Source organism: Oncorhynchus clarkii, chromosome 14, assembly GCF_045791955.1.
Source record: "Oncorhynchus clarkii lewisi isolate Uvic-CL-2024 chromosome 14, UVic_Ocla_1.0, whole genome shotgun sequence".
In the NCBI taxonomy this organism is placed as follows: Eukaryota; Metazoa; Chordata; class Actinopteri; order Salmoniformes; family Salmonidae; genus Oncorhynchus; species Oncorhynchus clarkii.
This window is the reverse complement of record NC_092160.1, coordinates 30,964,087-30,979,632: the sequence shown is the minus strand read 5'-3', so window position 1 is coordinate 30,979,632 and position 15,546 is coordinate 30,964,087. Positions and strand designations below refer to the sequence as shown.

Sequence of the window (15,546 nt, the reverse complement as noted above, 5' to 3'; positions counted from 1 at the left end):
TAAGTTGCGCCCCTGTTAATAATAATATCACACTTAATGCCAAGGCTGTGGGGTAATGGGTCAGTCAAATGTCTAGTAGTGGATATTAATCAAGTTGAATTAATTCACATTCAAGGACCATTTAATTTATACAGTGCATTCGGAAATGATTCAGACCACATCACCTTTTCCACATTTTGTTACAGCCTTATTCTAAAATTGATTGAACAACATTTTTCCTCATCAATGTACACACCATACCCCATAATGAAAAAGCAATGACTGTTTTTTTTAATCAATTTTAGCAAATTTATTACAAAATATTACAAAAAATACCGTATTACACCTTATTACATAAGTATTCAGACCCTTTGCTATGAGACTCGAATTTGAGCTCAGGTTCAATTGATTGGACATGATAGGAAAGGCACACACCTGTCTAAATAAGCTCCCACAGTTGACATAGCATGTCAGAGCAAAAACCAAGCCATGAGGCCGAAGGAATTGTCCGTAGAGGTCCGAGACATGATTGTGTCCAAGCACAGATCTGAGCAAGGGTACCAAAACATGTCTGCAGCATTAAAGAACACAGTGGCCTCCATCGTTCTTAAATGGAAGTCATTTGGAACCACCAAGACTCTTCCTAGAGCTGGCCACCCGGCCAAACTGAGCAATTAGGGAGGAAGGGACTTGGTCAGGTAGGTGACCCAGAACCCGATGGTCACTCTGACAGAGCTCCAGATTTCTTCTGTGGAGATTCCTTCCAGAAAGACAACCATCTCTGCAGCACTCCACCAATCAGGCGTTTATGGGAGAGTGGCCGACACGGAAGCCACTCCTCAGTAAAAGGCACATGACAGCCCGCTGGTTCTCTGATCTGATGAAAGCCAATATTGAACTCTTTGGCCTGAATGACAAGCGTCACGTCTGGAGGAAACCAGGCACCACTCATCACCTGGCCAATACCATCCCAACAGTGAAGCAAGGTTGTGGCAGCATCATTCTATGGGGATGTTTTTAAGTGGCAGGGACTGGGAGACTAGTCAGGATTGAGGGAAAGATGGACGAAGCAAAGTACAGAGAGATCTTTGATGAAAACCTGCTCCAGAGCACTCAGGACCTCAGACTGGGGCGAAGGTTCACCTTCCAACAGGACAACGACTCTAAGCACACAGACAAGAAAACGCAGGATTGGCTTCGGGACAGGTCTTTGAATGTCCCAAATACAAGTGTGCCAAGCTTGTAGCGTCATACCCAAGAAGACTCAAGGCTGCAATCGCTGCCAAAGGTGCTTCAACAAAGTACTGAGTAAAGGGTCTGAATACTTATGTTAATGTGATATTTCAGTTTTTCCATTTTTTATACATTTGCAAAAATGTTTAAAAACCTGTTTTTGCTTTCTTATTATGGGGTATTGTGTGTAGGTTGATGAGAGAAAAAAACCCAAATCAAATCAATTTTAGAATAAGGCTGTAATGTAATAAAATGTGGGAAAAATGAAGGGGTCTGAAAACTTTCAAAATGCACTGTAGATATGCTACCTAATGTCAGACCAACTTTGCCACGGTCGTACACCAGCTGGCTGAAGCAAATTTGCTAAATTATTTGGCTAACTTTTCCACCTGTGAACACACAAGACACCCACATCAAACCACACCCCGAAACCAACTTGTTTGAATTCAGTCAGGCCACTATCATTTTTTTATGAACCAAATCTAAAACACGGCCAAACCAGAAAGTCCAGTCGCCCTTTAAAAGGATAGCTGGCTAACTTAAAATGTAACATTTGTCAGACTTGTCATACCTCAAATGTAGTGTAAAGGCGACCTGAGACCGTATTCCACACCATATCTGGTAAACAGATTCTGCTGCTAAATGAATGAAAAAGAATCATAATGACTCAATCCCAATCATCAATAGGCAGGTATGTGCAGATAGGCAGGTATAGGCAGCTAGTCAGGTAGGTGCTTTTCAGAAGTGAGGGTGTATCTGTAAGATCTAAACGAGCGTTAGGTGTGTTGTGTGTTTTGTGTGTGTGTGTGTGGTTATGAGGTGTATATATAAGATCTGAAGGAGTGTTAGGTGTGTGTTGTGTGTTTATAGATGTGCGTGTGTGTTTCAGATGTGAGGATATGTTGCCAGTGAGGGTGTATTTCTCAGACCGGAGGGTGTGTAAGGTATGTGGAGACGAGGCGTCAGGCTGTCACTATGGAGCTGTTACCTGTGGGAGCTGCAAGGTGTTCTTCAAGAGGGCCGCAGAGAGTGAGCCACACACTCATGCACGCACATACACACACACACATATCAAACACAACACACATGCACACCAAACACGGCACGCACACATGCCATACACATACACTCGCACACATACTGTACGTTTGTCTTACTATCCTCTGGGGGAACAAAACTATTGATTCCCATTCAAAATCCTATTTTCCCTAACCCCTAACCCTAACTCATAAACCTAACCCCTAAGCCTAAAATAGCCTTTTCCCCTGTGGGGACTGGAGAAATGTCCCCACTCCCTGTTTTACTATCTTTGTGAGCGCGTCTGGTCCCCACAAGGATAGTAAAAACAAAAACACCCTTGCACGTGCACACACACAGGAAATGGGATACCCAATTCCCCTGAAGCAGCCTTGTTTGTTATTGTGTTCCCAGGTAAGCAGAATCACCTGTGCGCCAGCCGTAACGACTGCACCATCGACAAGCTGAGGAGGAAGAACTGTCCTTCCTGTCGTCTCAGCAGATGCTTCCGGTCTGGAATGAGCCTCAAAGGTAACAACTTTTACCATAACATACATGACTGTTAAATGGAGAGAGGGAGAGAAAGACATAACGAAAAAGAAGGGGGTGAAGAGGGGAGGGCAGGAAGCCTAGACACGCCTGTATTTTGGTTACAGGGTCTATGAAAAATCAGGAATCATGACTAGGTCTCTAGGATTTAATTGACTATGTTTTTTACCCCTACCTACCCTCTTTCAGCTATACCAACAGCTGTATACACAAGCAGGCATGGTAAAATAGTGGGATTTTCTCTGTCTGTCTCTCTCTTTCTTTGACAGTTTTAACATAGCAAAGGTATTTTGAAAATTCTGTCAAATTGGTTGTTGATCATAGATAGACAGCTATTTTCAGGTCTTGACATAGATTTTCAAGCAGATTGAAGTCTGTCAACCTGCAACTCTGCCACTCAGGAACATTCACTGTCTCCTTAGTAAGCAACTCCAGTGTAGATTTCAAAATCAAATCAAATGTATTTGTCACATGCGCCGAATACAACAGGTGTAGACCTTACTCTGAAATGCTTACTTACAAGCCCTTAACCAACAATGCAGTTCATATTTACTAAACTAAAGTAAAGTTTAATAAAACATTTTTTTTAAATAACAATAAATAATAAGATAAGATTTGTATGAAAAATACTTATAATTCACAGCAGACAAAAAAACGGTAAAAACTATTCTCGTTGTGTAGAAACCAGGGTCTGGCCCCGAGCCATCTCTCCCTGGTACCTTATAGAAGAGCGTTAACTCCTACTCTGGAATGCGGTATCACCCAAAGACATCGTAAATCTCCTGTCAGTGTTAAATCTCCTAGAGGCCCACGTTCAGTTCACACAGACACGATAGAGTTATAAGAACCCTCTATTCTGTTGCATTAAACTACCAGTTGATGCAATTACAGTATTATTACATAATCTTACAATTTTGCTCTCACACTGTTAAGGAGCTTTTTGGTCCTAGACTTGGTGCTCCGGTATCGCTCGCAGTGCGGTAGCAGAGAGAACAGTCTATGACTTGGGTGACTGGAGTTTTTAACATTTTTTTGGGGCCTTCATCGGAAACCGCCTAATATATTGGTCCTGGATGGCAGGAAGCTTGGCCCCAGTGATGTACTGTGCCTTATGCACTACCCTCTGTGGGTCTTTACGGTCAGATGCCGAGCAGTTACCATACCAGGTGGTGATGCAACCGGTCAGGATGCTCTCGATGGCGCAGCTAGTAGAACTTTTTGAGGATCTGGGGACCGATGCCAAATCTTTTCGGTCTCCTGAGGGGGAAAAGGTGTTGTCGTGCCCTCTTCACGACTGTCTTGGTGTGTTTGGACCATGATAGTTCGTTGGTGATGTGGACACCAAGGACCTTGAAACTCTCGACCCGCTCCACTACAGCCTCGTCGATGTTAATGAGGGGCCTGTTCGGCCTGCGTTTTCCTGTAGGCCATGATCATCTCCTTTGTCTTTCTCACATTGAGGGAGAGGTTCTAGTCCTGGCACCCCACTGTCAGGTCTCTGACCTCCTCCCTATAGGCTGTCTCATCGTCGTCAGTGGTCAGCCTACCACTGTTGTGTCGTCAGCAAACTTAATGATGGTGTTGGAGTCGTGCTTGGCCACGCAGTTGTGGGTGAACAGGGAGTACAGGAGGGGACTAAGCACACACCCCTTATGGGCCCCCGTGCAGATGTGTTGTTGCCTACTAGAGGTCGACCGATTATGATTTTTAAACGTCGATACCGATTATTGGAGGACCAAAAAAAGCCGATACCGGTTAATCGGCCGATTTATATATATATATATATATATATATAATAATAATGACAATTACAACAACACTGAATGAACAATGAACACTTATTTTAACTTAATATTATACATAATAAAATCAATTTAGTCTCAAATAAATAATGAAACATGTTCAATTTGGTTTAAATAATGCAAAAACACAGTGTTGTGGAAGTGTAATATGTGCCATGTAAAAAAGCTAACATTTAAGTTCCTTGCTCAGAACATGATAACATATGAAAGCTGGTGGTTCCTTTTAACATGAGTCTTCAATATTCCCAGGTAAGAAGTTTTAGGTTGACATTATTATAGGAATTATGACATATCAACTATTTCTCTCTATACCATTTGTATTTCATATACCTTTGACTATTGGATGTTCTTATAGGCACTTTAGTATTCCCAGCTTAATCTCGGGAGTTGATAGACTTATAAACAGTGCTGTGCATCAAGCATTGCTAAGAGCTGCACGCAAACGCAGTAAAGTGCTGTTTGAATGAATGCTTATGAGCCTGCTGCTGCCTACCACCGCTCAGTCAGACTGCTCTATCAAATATCAAATCATAGACTTAATTATAATATAATAAAGACACAGAAATACATGCCTTTGGTCATTAATACGGTAAAATTCGGAAACTATCATTTTGAAAACAAAACATTTCTTCTTCCAGCGAAATACGGAACAGTACAGTATTTTAGCGAACGGGTGGCAACCCTAAGTCTAAATATTGCTGTTACATTGCACAACCTTCAATGTTATGTCAGAATTATGTAAAATTCTTGCAAATTAATTACGGTCTTTGTTAGGAAGAAATGGTCTTCACACAGTTCACAACGAGCCAGGCGGACCAAACTGCTGCATATACCCTGACTCTGCTTGCACTGAATGCAAGAGAAGTTATATAGTTAATATTGCCTGCTAACATACATTTCTTTTAACTAAATATGCAGGTTTAAAAATATATACTTCTGTGTATTCATTTTATGGAAGGCATTGATATTTATGGTTAGGTACATTTGTGCAACGATTGTGCTTTTTTCGCAAATGTGCTTTTGTTAAATCATCACGCATTTGGCGAAGTTGAAGTAGGCTGTGATTCGATGATAAATTAACATGCACCACATTGATTATATGCAACGTAGGACAAGCTAGTTAACCTAGTAATATCATCAACCATGTGTAGTTAACTAGTGATTATGTTAAGATTGATTGTTTTTTATAAGATAAGTTTAATGCTAGCTAGCAACTTACCTTGGCTCCTTGCAGACACAAGGTCCTTTTGATGCTGCACTCACGTAACAGGTGGTCAGCCTGGCACGCAGTTCCCTTGTGGATTGCAATGTAATCGGCCATAAACGGCATCCAAAAAGGCAGATTACGATTGGTATGAAAACTTTAAATTGACAGCTGATCATCCCGCAGTGGCAGACCATGTGTAACAACACCTGTACAGGATCGGTACATCCGAACATCACACCTGCGGGACAGGTACAGGATGGAAACACACTATCCCTCCAACAGTGCTCAGACTGTCCGCAATAGGCTGAGAGAGGCTGGACTGAGGGCTTGTAGGCCTGTTGTAGGCAGGTCCTCACCAGACATCACCGACAACAACGTTGCCTATGGGCTGAACCCACCGTCGCTGGACCAGACAGGACTGGCAAAAAGTGCTCTTCATTGATGAGTCAAGGTTTTGTCTCACCAGGGGTGATGGTCGGATTTGCGTTTATCATAGAAGGAATAAGCGTTACACCTGTACTCTGGAGCGGGATCGATTTGGAGGTGGAGGGTCCGTCATGGTCTGTGGCGTTGTGTCACAGCATTATCAGATTGAGCTTGCTGTCATTCCAGGCAATCTCAACGCTGTGCTTTACAGGGAAGACATCCTCCTCCCTCATGTGGTACCCTTCCTGCAGGCTCATCCTGACATGACAATGCCACCAGCCATACTGCTCGTTCTGTGCGTGATTTCCTGCAAGACAGGAATGTCAGTGTTCTGCCACGGCCATTGAAGAGCCTGGATCTCAATCCCATTGAGCACGTCTGGGACCTTTTGGATCGGAGGGTGAGGGCTAGAGCCATTCCCCCCAGAAATGTCCAGGAACTTGCAGGTGCCTTGGTGGAAGAGTGGGGTAACATCTCACAATAAGAACTGGCAAATCTGGTGCAGTCCATGAGGAGGAGATGCACTGCAGTACTTAATGCAGCTGGTGGCCACACCAGATACTGACTGTTACTTTTGATTTTGACCCCCCCTTTGTTCAGGGACACATTGTTCCATTTCTGTTAGTCACATGTCTGTTGAACTTGTTCAGTTTATGTCTCAGTTGTTGAATCTTGTTATGTTCATACAAATATTTACACATGTTAAGTTTACTGAAAATAAATACAGCTGACAGTGAGAGGACGTTTCTTTTTTTTGCTGAGTTTACAATGTTGTTGATACATCCTCAGTTTTTATCTTATCACAGCGGCAGTGTAGCCTAGTGGTTAGAGCGTTGGACTAGTAACCGGAAGGTTGCAAGTTCAAAACCCCTGAGCTGACAAGGTACAAGGTCTGTCTTTCTGCCCCTGAATAGGCAGTTAACCCACTGTTGTTGAAAATAAGAATTTGTTCTTAACTGACTTGCCTAGTTAAATAAAGGTAAAATAAATAAATTAAACTCTGTATCTGTTTTAAAGTCACCATTGGCTTCATGGTAAAATCCCTGAGCCGTTTTCTTCCTCTACGGCAACTGAGTTAGGAAGGACGCCTGTATATTTGTAGTCACTGGGTGTATTGATATACTCTTAGAAAAAATGTGTATTTTAAATTTCTACACATTTACCAATAGGTGCCCTTCTTTGCGAGACATTTTAAAACCTTTGTGGTCTTTGTGGTTAAATCTGTTTTTGAAATTCACTGCTTGACTGAGGAACTTTACAGATATTTATATGTGTGGGGTACATAGATTAACACTATTATTGCAGACAGAGTGAGTCCATGCAACTTATGTGACTTGTTAAGCAAATGTTTACTTCTGAACTTTTAGGTTTAGGTTTACCATAACAATGGGGTTGAATATTTATTGACTCAAGACATTTCAGTTTTTCTATTTTTTATAATTTGTAACATTTTTGCAAAAAACAGAATTCCACTTTGAAATTATGAGGTATTGTGTGTAGGCCAGTGACATAACATCTCAATGTAATACATGTTGAATTCAGGCTGTAACACAACAAAATCAGAAAAATTGAAGGGGTGTGAATACTTTGTGAATTTCCTGTATATGTATGATCTACACTGAGTGTACAAAACATTTAGAACACCTGCTCTTTCACTTACATACACTGACCAGATGAATCCAGGTGAAAGCTATGTTCCCTTATCTCTTTTTAAGGCTTGAGACAATTGAGACATGGATTGTGTACAGTATGTGTGCCATTCAGAGGGTGAATGGGCAAGAAACAGATTGTATGTACTTTTGAACGGGGTATGGTAGTAGGTGCCAGGCGCACCAGTTTGTGTCAAGAACTGCAATGCTGCTCAACAGTTTCCTGTTGGGTATCAAGAATGTTCTACCACCCAAAGGACATCCAGCCAACTTGACGCAAATGTGGATAGGGCTGTGGCAGTCATGACATTTTGTCAGCCGGTGATGGTCAAACAAATAACTGCCGGTCTCACGGTAATTGACCGTTAATTAACGTAAACATGTTTAGCATCTCCTGACTTCCACACACAGCCTACAAGCCACTGATGCAGACCTATGGAACATCTACATTTTTAAAGTTTAATACAACCATGTAATATAGCCTACGCCTTCACAATAAATCCATTATTTATTTTAGACAGGTCTAAAGAAGCATGATATGAAGGGAATGTAGTCTATTTCAGAAGAACAGAATAACATACTCTGAGTTGTCTTTATGTTAGGTCCTGATCTGGCTATGCCATATGCCTGTGGGCTACACTAGTTCATTTAGCAGACAAGATTTGCTTAGAATTACGTGGCATTATTTTTATATGATTTTATAGTATGAAGAATAGTATGAACATAGCTGAATAATATATAAAGGATGTTTTCTCCAAACGATTTGAGGGAGTGAACACATGCAGCTGTTCTGTGTTGAATGGTTAACAAAGAAACAGGTCCTCCTATATGCTTCATTAAAAGTTATTTATGCAACTTTACCTGTGATACAAACGTTGGGCTGTATGTTTTGATTTGAAATACATTCTAAAGCTGCATGATGCCACTCTAATGATGATTTGATAAATGTCACATGAAAGGCATGAGCTTTGATTTGTGCCTTGTGAAGGCTGCACACACTCCATCAGTCTCTCATTCACAATGTGATAAAAACCTGATCATATTTTCACCAGGCCTCGATTTTTCCCGGCGGCATCCCCTTTGTGTGGCTGTAACGCCCCATAAAACATACATGTATTTTCCGGCCAAAGTTGCCATTGTGCCCTTGGGCTGAATATAATAATAATTCCCTTCTCCCGGCAGCAGTACTCAAAAGCACCTCTCACTCAAATGACTCTCTCAGTTATCTCAATTCTTATTAGCCAATGCCTGTCACACGATCGGGTTCTTCTCTCAGGCATCTGAGCTCTGAAGTAGGCTACAAGTGAAGACAGACACATCGGGGATGCAACTGCGCGCATTCCTCTTATCGAATTCCGATGTAAAAAATATTGAAGATTTTAGAACTGTCCACATTTACTTTTCATCAGCCAACAAGATGAGTAGGCCTAACGAACGGCAAAAGCACTAGCCTATGTCAGTCTACTATCCCCATAGTACAAAAGTTGACCTATTGTGTCGGTCAACTTCAATTTTTAAAAGCAATGAGGCTGATGCAACAGATCAGAACATTTAGCTTTTAATATTGATAAACTATTAGGTTATTTCTTCACATTACAAGCAAAGCAATGCACACACGGCAGTAGGCTGTAAGCTCGAATGTTTCAAAATGCAATCAATTAGCAGGAAAACACTATTCTCAAAAGTGACCGCAAATGCGATTATGCATGTAATGAATTTATTATAAAGGTGCATTTTTAAGGTGAAAATTATCTTCCCCAAACTTGAAACTGACGCGCCGCCTATGTATACCAGTTAGGATCTACAGTCGTGGCCAAAGGTTTTGAGAATGACACAAATATTAATTTCCACAAAGTTTGCTGCTTCAGTGTCTTTAGATATTTTTGTAAGATGTTACTATGGAATACTGAAGTATAATTACAAGCATTTCATAAGTGTCAAAGGCTTTTATTGACAATTACATGAAGTTGATGCAACAAGTCAATATTTGCAGTGTTGACCCTTCTTTTTCAAGACCTCTGCAATCCACCCTGGCATGCTGTCAATTAACTTCTGGGCCACATCCTGACTGATGGCAGCCCATTCTTGCATAATCAATGCTTGGAGTTTGTCAGAATTTGTGGGTTTTTGTTTGTCCACTCACCTTTTGAGGATTGACCACAAGTTCTCAATGGGATTAAGGTCAGTTTCCTGGCCATGGACCCAAAATATCAATGTTTTGTTCCCCGAGCCACTTAGTTATCACTTTTGCCTTATGGCAAGGTGCTCCATCATGCTGGAAAAGGCATTGTTCGTCACCAAACTGTTTCTGGATGGTTGGGAGAAGTTGCTCTCTGAGGATGTGTTGGTACCGTTCTTTATTCATGGCTGTGTTCTGAGGCAAAATTGTGAGTGAGCCCACTCCCTTGGCTGAGAAGCAACCCCACACATGAATGGTCTCAGGATGCTTTACTGTTGGCATGACACAGGACTGATGGTAGCGCTCACCTTGTCTTCTCCGGACAAGCTGTTTTCCGGATGCCCCAAACAATCGGTAAGAAGATTCATCAGACAAAATGACTTTACCCCAGTCCTCAGCAGTCCAATCCCTGTACCTTTTGCAGAATATGAGTCTGTCCCTGATGTTTTTCCTGGAGAGAAGTGGCTTCTTTGCTGCCCTTCTTGACACCAGGACATCCTCCAAAAATCTTTGCCTCACAGTGCGTGCAAATGGACTCACACCTGCCTGCTGCCATCCCTGAGCAAGCTCTGTACTGGTGGTGTCCCGATCCCGCAGCTGAATCAACTTTAGGTGACGGTCCTGGAGCTTGCTGGACTTTCTTGGGCACCCTGAAGCCTTCTTCAAAAAAATATAACCGCTCTCCTTGAAGTTCTTGATGATCCGATAAATAGTTGATTTAGGTGCAATCTTACTGGCATTAATATCCTTGCCTGTGAAGCCCTTTTTGTGCAAAGCAATGATGACGGCACGTGTTTCCTTGCAGATAAACATGCTTGACAGAGGAAGAACAATGATTCCAAGCACCACCCTCCTTTTGAAGCTTCCAGTCTGTTATTCGAACTCAATCAGCATGACAGAGTGATTTCCAGCCTTGTCCTCGTCAAAACTCACACCTGTGTTAACGAGAGAATCAATGATATGATGTCAGCTGGTCCTTTTGTGGCAGGGCTGAAATGCAGTGGAAATGTTTTTTGGGGATTCAGTTCATTTGCATGGCAAAGAGGGACTTTGCAATTCGTTGCAATTCATCTGACCACTCTTCATAACATTCTGGAGTTTATGCAAATTGCCATCATACAAGCTGAGGCAGCAGACTTTGTGAAAATTAATATTTGTGTCATTCTCAAAACTTTTGGCCACTGATTGTAAGCGGATTAATGTGCTTAATTTTAAGAAGGTATTTGGCCACATTTAAAAACATATAGGCCTATGGGCTAGGCTACATGAGCTGAGCGACTAGGATTTCAAAAAGTCGGGGGGAAAAAGGCATGCTCTGTTTATTACCTTACTGCACACGCTGGGCATCATTCAAGTGATAATACATCTCTCACAAGTGATAGGCTAATATTGTCACCCATCAGACTATTCTTAATTTCATATTTCTTTACATAGCCTATACTAATAATATACAAGTAACTTTGGTAAGTATTCAGACCCCTTGACTTTTTACTCATTTTGTTAGCTTACAGTCTTATTCTAAAATGGATTCTTGTTTTTTAAATTCTTATTCTTGTTTTTTCCCCCTCATCAAACTACTCACATAATGACAAAGCAAAAACAGGTAATATCACATTTACATAAGTATTCAGACCCTTTACTCAGTACTTTGTTGAAGCACCTTTAACAGCGATTGCAGCCTCGAGTCTTCTTGGGTATGACGCTACAAGCTTGGCACACCTGTATTTGGGGAGTTTCTCCCATTCTTCTCTGCAGATCCTCTCAAGTTCTGTCAGGTTGGATGGGTAGCGTTGCTGCACAGCTATTTTTATGTCTCTCCAGAGATGTTCGATCGGGTTCAAGTCCGGGCTCTGGCTGGACCACTGTCATGACGTTGGCCTGGGGGTAAGGTTTATGACACCCCCCCCCCCCCCATAAATACTTTTCTCCCTTTGTCACGTTCTGACCTTTATTTCCTTTGTTTTGTATTTATTTAGTATGGTCAGGGCGTGAGTTGGGTGGGCAGTCTATGTTTGTTTTTCTATGATTTGGGTATTTCTATGTTTCGGCCTAGTATGGTTCTCAATCAGAGGCAGGTGTCATTAGTTGTCTCTGATTGAGAATCATACTTAGGTAGCCTGGGTTTCACTGTGTTTTTGTGGGTGATTGTTCCTGTCTTTGTGTTTACACCAGATAGGACTGTTTTAGGTTTTCTCACGTTTGTTGTTTTTGTTAGTTATTTCATGTGTAGTGTCTTTATAAATTAAAGAACATGAATAACCACCACGCTGCATTTTGGTCCGCCTCTACTTCACCTAAAGAGAACCGTTACAGAATCACCCACCACAACAGGACCAAGCGGCGTGGTAACGGGCAACAGCAACAGCAGCGAAAAGAGGAATGGACATGGGAGGACGTTTTGGACAGCAGGAGTATGGACTATACTACTTGGGAGGAGATAGACAGGTGGGCGGTCGACCCAGGGAGAGTGCCGGAGCCCGTCTGGGATTCGATGGAGCAGTGCGCGGAAGGTTATCGGAGAATGGAGTTGGAGAGACAAGCACGGCGAAGCGGTAGGAAGCTCGAGAGTCAGCCCCAAAAATGTCTTGGGGGGGGCTCACAGGGAGTATGGCGAGGCCAGGTAGGAGACCTACGCCAACTTCCTGTGCTTACCGGGGGGCTAGAGAGACCGGGCAGGCACCGTGCTATGCTGTGGAGTGCACTGTATCCCCAGTGCAGGTGCATAGCCCGGTGCGGTACATTACAGCTCCCCGTATCGGCCGGGCTAGAGTGAGCATTGAGCCAAGTGCCATGAAGCCGGCTCTACGCAGCTGGTCTCCAGTGCGTCTCCTTGGGCCGGCTTACATGGCACCAGCCTTGCGCATGGTGTCCCCGGTTCACCTGCATAGCCCAGTGCGGGCTATTCCACCTCGCCGCACTGGCAGGGCGACCGGGAGCATTCAACCAGGTACGGTTGGGCAGGCTCGGTGCTCAAGAGCTCCAGTGCGCCTGCACGGTCCGGTCTACCCAGTACCACCTCCACGCACCAGCCCTCCGGTGGCAGCCCCCCGCACCAGGCTTCCTGTGCGTGTTCTCGGCCCAGTACCACCAGTGCCAGCACCACGCATCAGGCCTACAGTGCGCCTCGCCTGTCCAGCGCTGCCAGAGCCTTCCTCCTCTCCAGCGCTGCCGGAGTCTCCCGCCTATCTAGCGCTGCCAGAGCCTTCCTCCTCTCCAGCGCTGCCGGAGTCTCCCGCCTATCTAGCGCTGCCAGAGCCTTCCTCCTCTACAGCGCTGCCGGAGTCTCCCGCCTGTTCAGCGCAGTCAGAGCCTTCCTCCTCTACAGCGCTGTCGGAGTCTCCAGCCTGTTCAGCGCAGTCAGAGCCTTCCTCCTCTACAGTGCTGCCGGAGTCTCCCGCCTGTTTAGCGCTGCCAGAGCCTTCCGCCTCTACAGCGCTGCCGGAGTCTCCCGCCTGTTCAGAGCTGCCAGTCTGCAAGGAGCTGCCAGTCTGCAAGGAGCTGCCAGAGCTGCCAGTCTGCAAGGAGCTGCCAGTCTGCAAGGAGCTGCCAGAGCTGCCAGTCTTCAGGATGCCGCCAGAGCTGCCAGTCTGCAAGGAGCTGCCAGTCTGCAAGGAGCCGCCAGAGCTGCCAGTCTGCATGGAGCAGCCAGAGCCGCCAGTCTGCATGGAGCAGCCAGAGCCGCCAGTCAGCATGGAGCAGCCAGAGCCGCCAGTCAGCATGGAGCAGCCAGAGCCGCCAGTCAGCATGGAGCAGCCAGAGCAGCCAGTCAGCATGGAGCAGCCAGAGCCGCCAGTCAGCACGGAGCAGCCAGAGCCGCCAGTCAGCATGGAGCAGCCAGAGCCGCCAGTCAGCATGGAGCAGCCAGAGCAGCCAGTCAGCATGGAGCAGCCAGAGCAGCCAGTCAGCATGGAGCAGCCAGAGCAGCCAGTCAGCATGGAGCAGCCAGAGCTGCCAGTCAGCATGGAGCAGCCAGAGCTGCCAGTCAGCCAGGATCTTCCAGATCCGCCAGTCAGCCAGGATCCGCTATTCAGCCAGGATCCGCCGTTCAGCCAGGATCTGGCAGTCAGCCAGGATCTGCCATTACTGCCAGCCAGCCAGGATCTGCCAGAACTGCCAGCCAGCCAGGATCTGCCAGAGCCCCTCTGTCCCGAGCAGCTGCACCTCTGTCCCGAGCAGCTGCACCTCTGTCCCGAGCAGCTGCACCTCTGTCCCGAGCAGCCCCTCTGTCCCGAGCTGCCGCCCCTCTGTCCCGAGCTGCCGCTCTCTGTCCCGAGCTGCCGCCCCTCTGTCCCGGGCTGCCGCCCCTCTGTCCCGAGCAGCCGCCCCTCTGTCCCGAGCTGCCGCCCCTCTGTCCCGAGCTGCCGCCCCTCTGTCCCGAGCCGCCGCCCCTCTGTCCCGAGCTGCCCCTCTGTCCCGAGCTGCCCCTCTGTCCATTGAGAAGGGTCGCCGTGGTTAGGAGGCCACGGAAGCGGACAATAAGTCAGACTAAGACTATGGTGAAGTGGGGGCCACGTCCAGCACCAGAGCCGCCACCGCGGACAGACGCCCACCCAGACCCTCCCCTATAGGTTAAGGTTTTGCGGCCGGAGTCCGCACCTTTGTGCCCCGACTTTCTAGTTATTTACATTTACATGATTAGCTCAATCAGGTAATATTAATGACAGAGAAAGGATTTTATAGAATAGCATGTCATATAATTTAATCTGGCATAGCCAAAGACACGACACCACTCAAGGACATTCAGAGACTTGTCCCGAAGCCACTGCTGCGTTGTCTTGGCTGTGTTTAGGGTCATTGTCCTGTTGAAAGGTGAACCTTCACCCCAGTCTGAGGTCTTGAGCGCTCTGGAGCAGGTTTTCATCAAGGATCTCTCTGTACTTTACATTGTTTATATTTCGCTCGATCCTGACTCGTCTCCCAGTCCCTGCCGCTGAAAAACATCCCCACAGCATGATGCCTCCACCACCGTGCTTCACTGTAGGGATGGTGCCAGGTTTCTTCCAGACGTAACACTTGGCATTCAGGCCAAAGAGTTAAACCTTGGTTTCATCAGACCAGAGGATCTTGTTTCTCATGGTCTGAGAGTCTTTAGGTGCCTTTTGGCAAACTATTGAGGAGTGGCTTCTGTTTGGCCACTGTACCATAAAGGCCTGATTGGGGTAGGGCTGCAGAGATGTTTGTCCTTCTGGAAGGTTCTCCCATCGCCACAGAGGAACTCTAGATTGCTCAGTTTGGCCAGGCGGCCAGCTCTAGGAAGAATCTTGGTGGTTCCTAATTTCTTCAATTTCGATTACATTGTGTCTGAATATCCTTTGAGTGTGTTGTGGTAATTCTAACCGAAAGGAGAGACAGTATTCTTCAAAACAACTTTATTATAAGATTTGCAAAAATTAAGCAATCAATAACATACACTCAACAACTTTTTGTTAGGAGAGCCGGGGTAGGCCGTCATTGTAAATAAGAATTTGTTCTTAACTGATTTGCCTAGTTAAATAAGGGTTAAAT

The 15,546-nt window shown here is 45.1% G+C and overlaps 1 protein-coding gene across 2 annotated transcripts in view; it reads left to right on the top strand.

Annotated features, from left to right (window-relative positions):
* The window catches only part of LOC139366510 (progesterone receptor-like), a 35,778-nt gene that overhangs the window by 7,614 nt on the left and 12,618 nt on the right, over positions 1-15,546 (top strand). For both annotated transcript variants that reach the window (XM_071104071.1, XM_071104070.1), the window contains exons 2-3: positions 2,102-2,241; positions 2,644-2,760. In XM_071104071.1, coding sequence (XP_070960172.1) covers positions 2,102-2,241; positions 2,644-2,760 — 257 coding nt within the window. The remainder of the gene's footprint in view (positions 1-2,101; positions 2,242-2,643; positions 2,761-15,546) is intronic.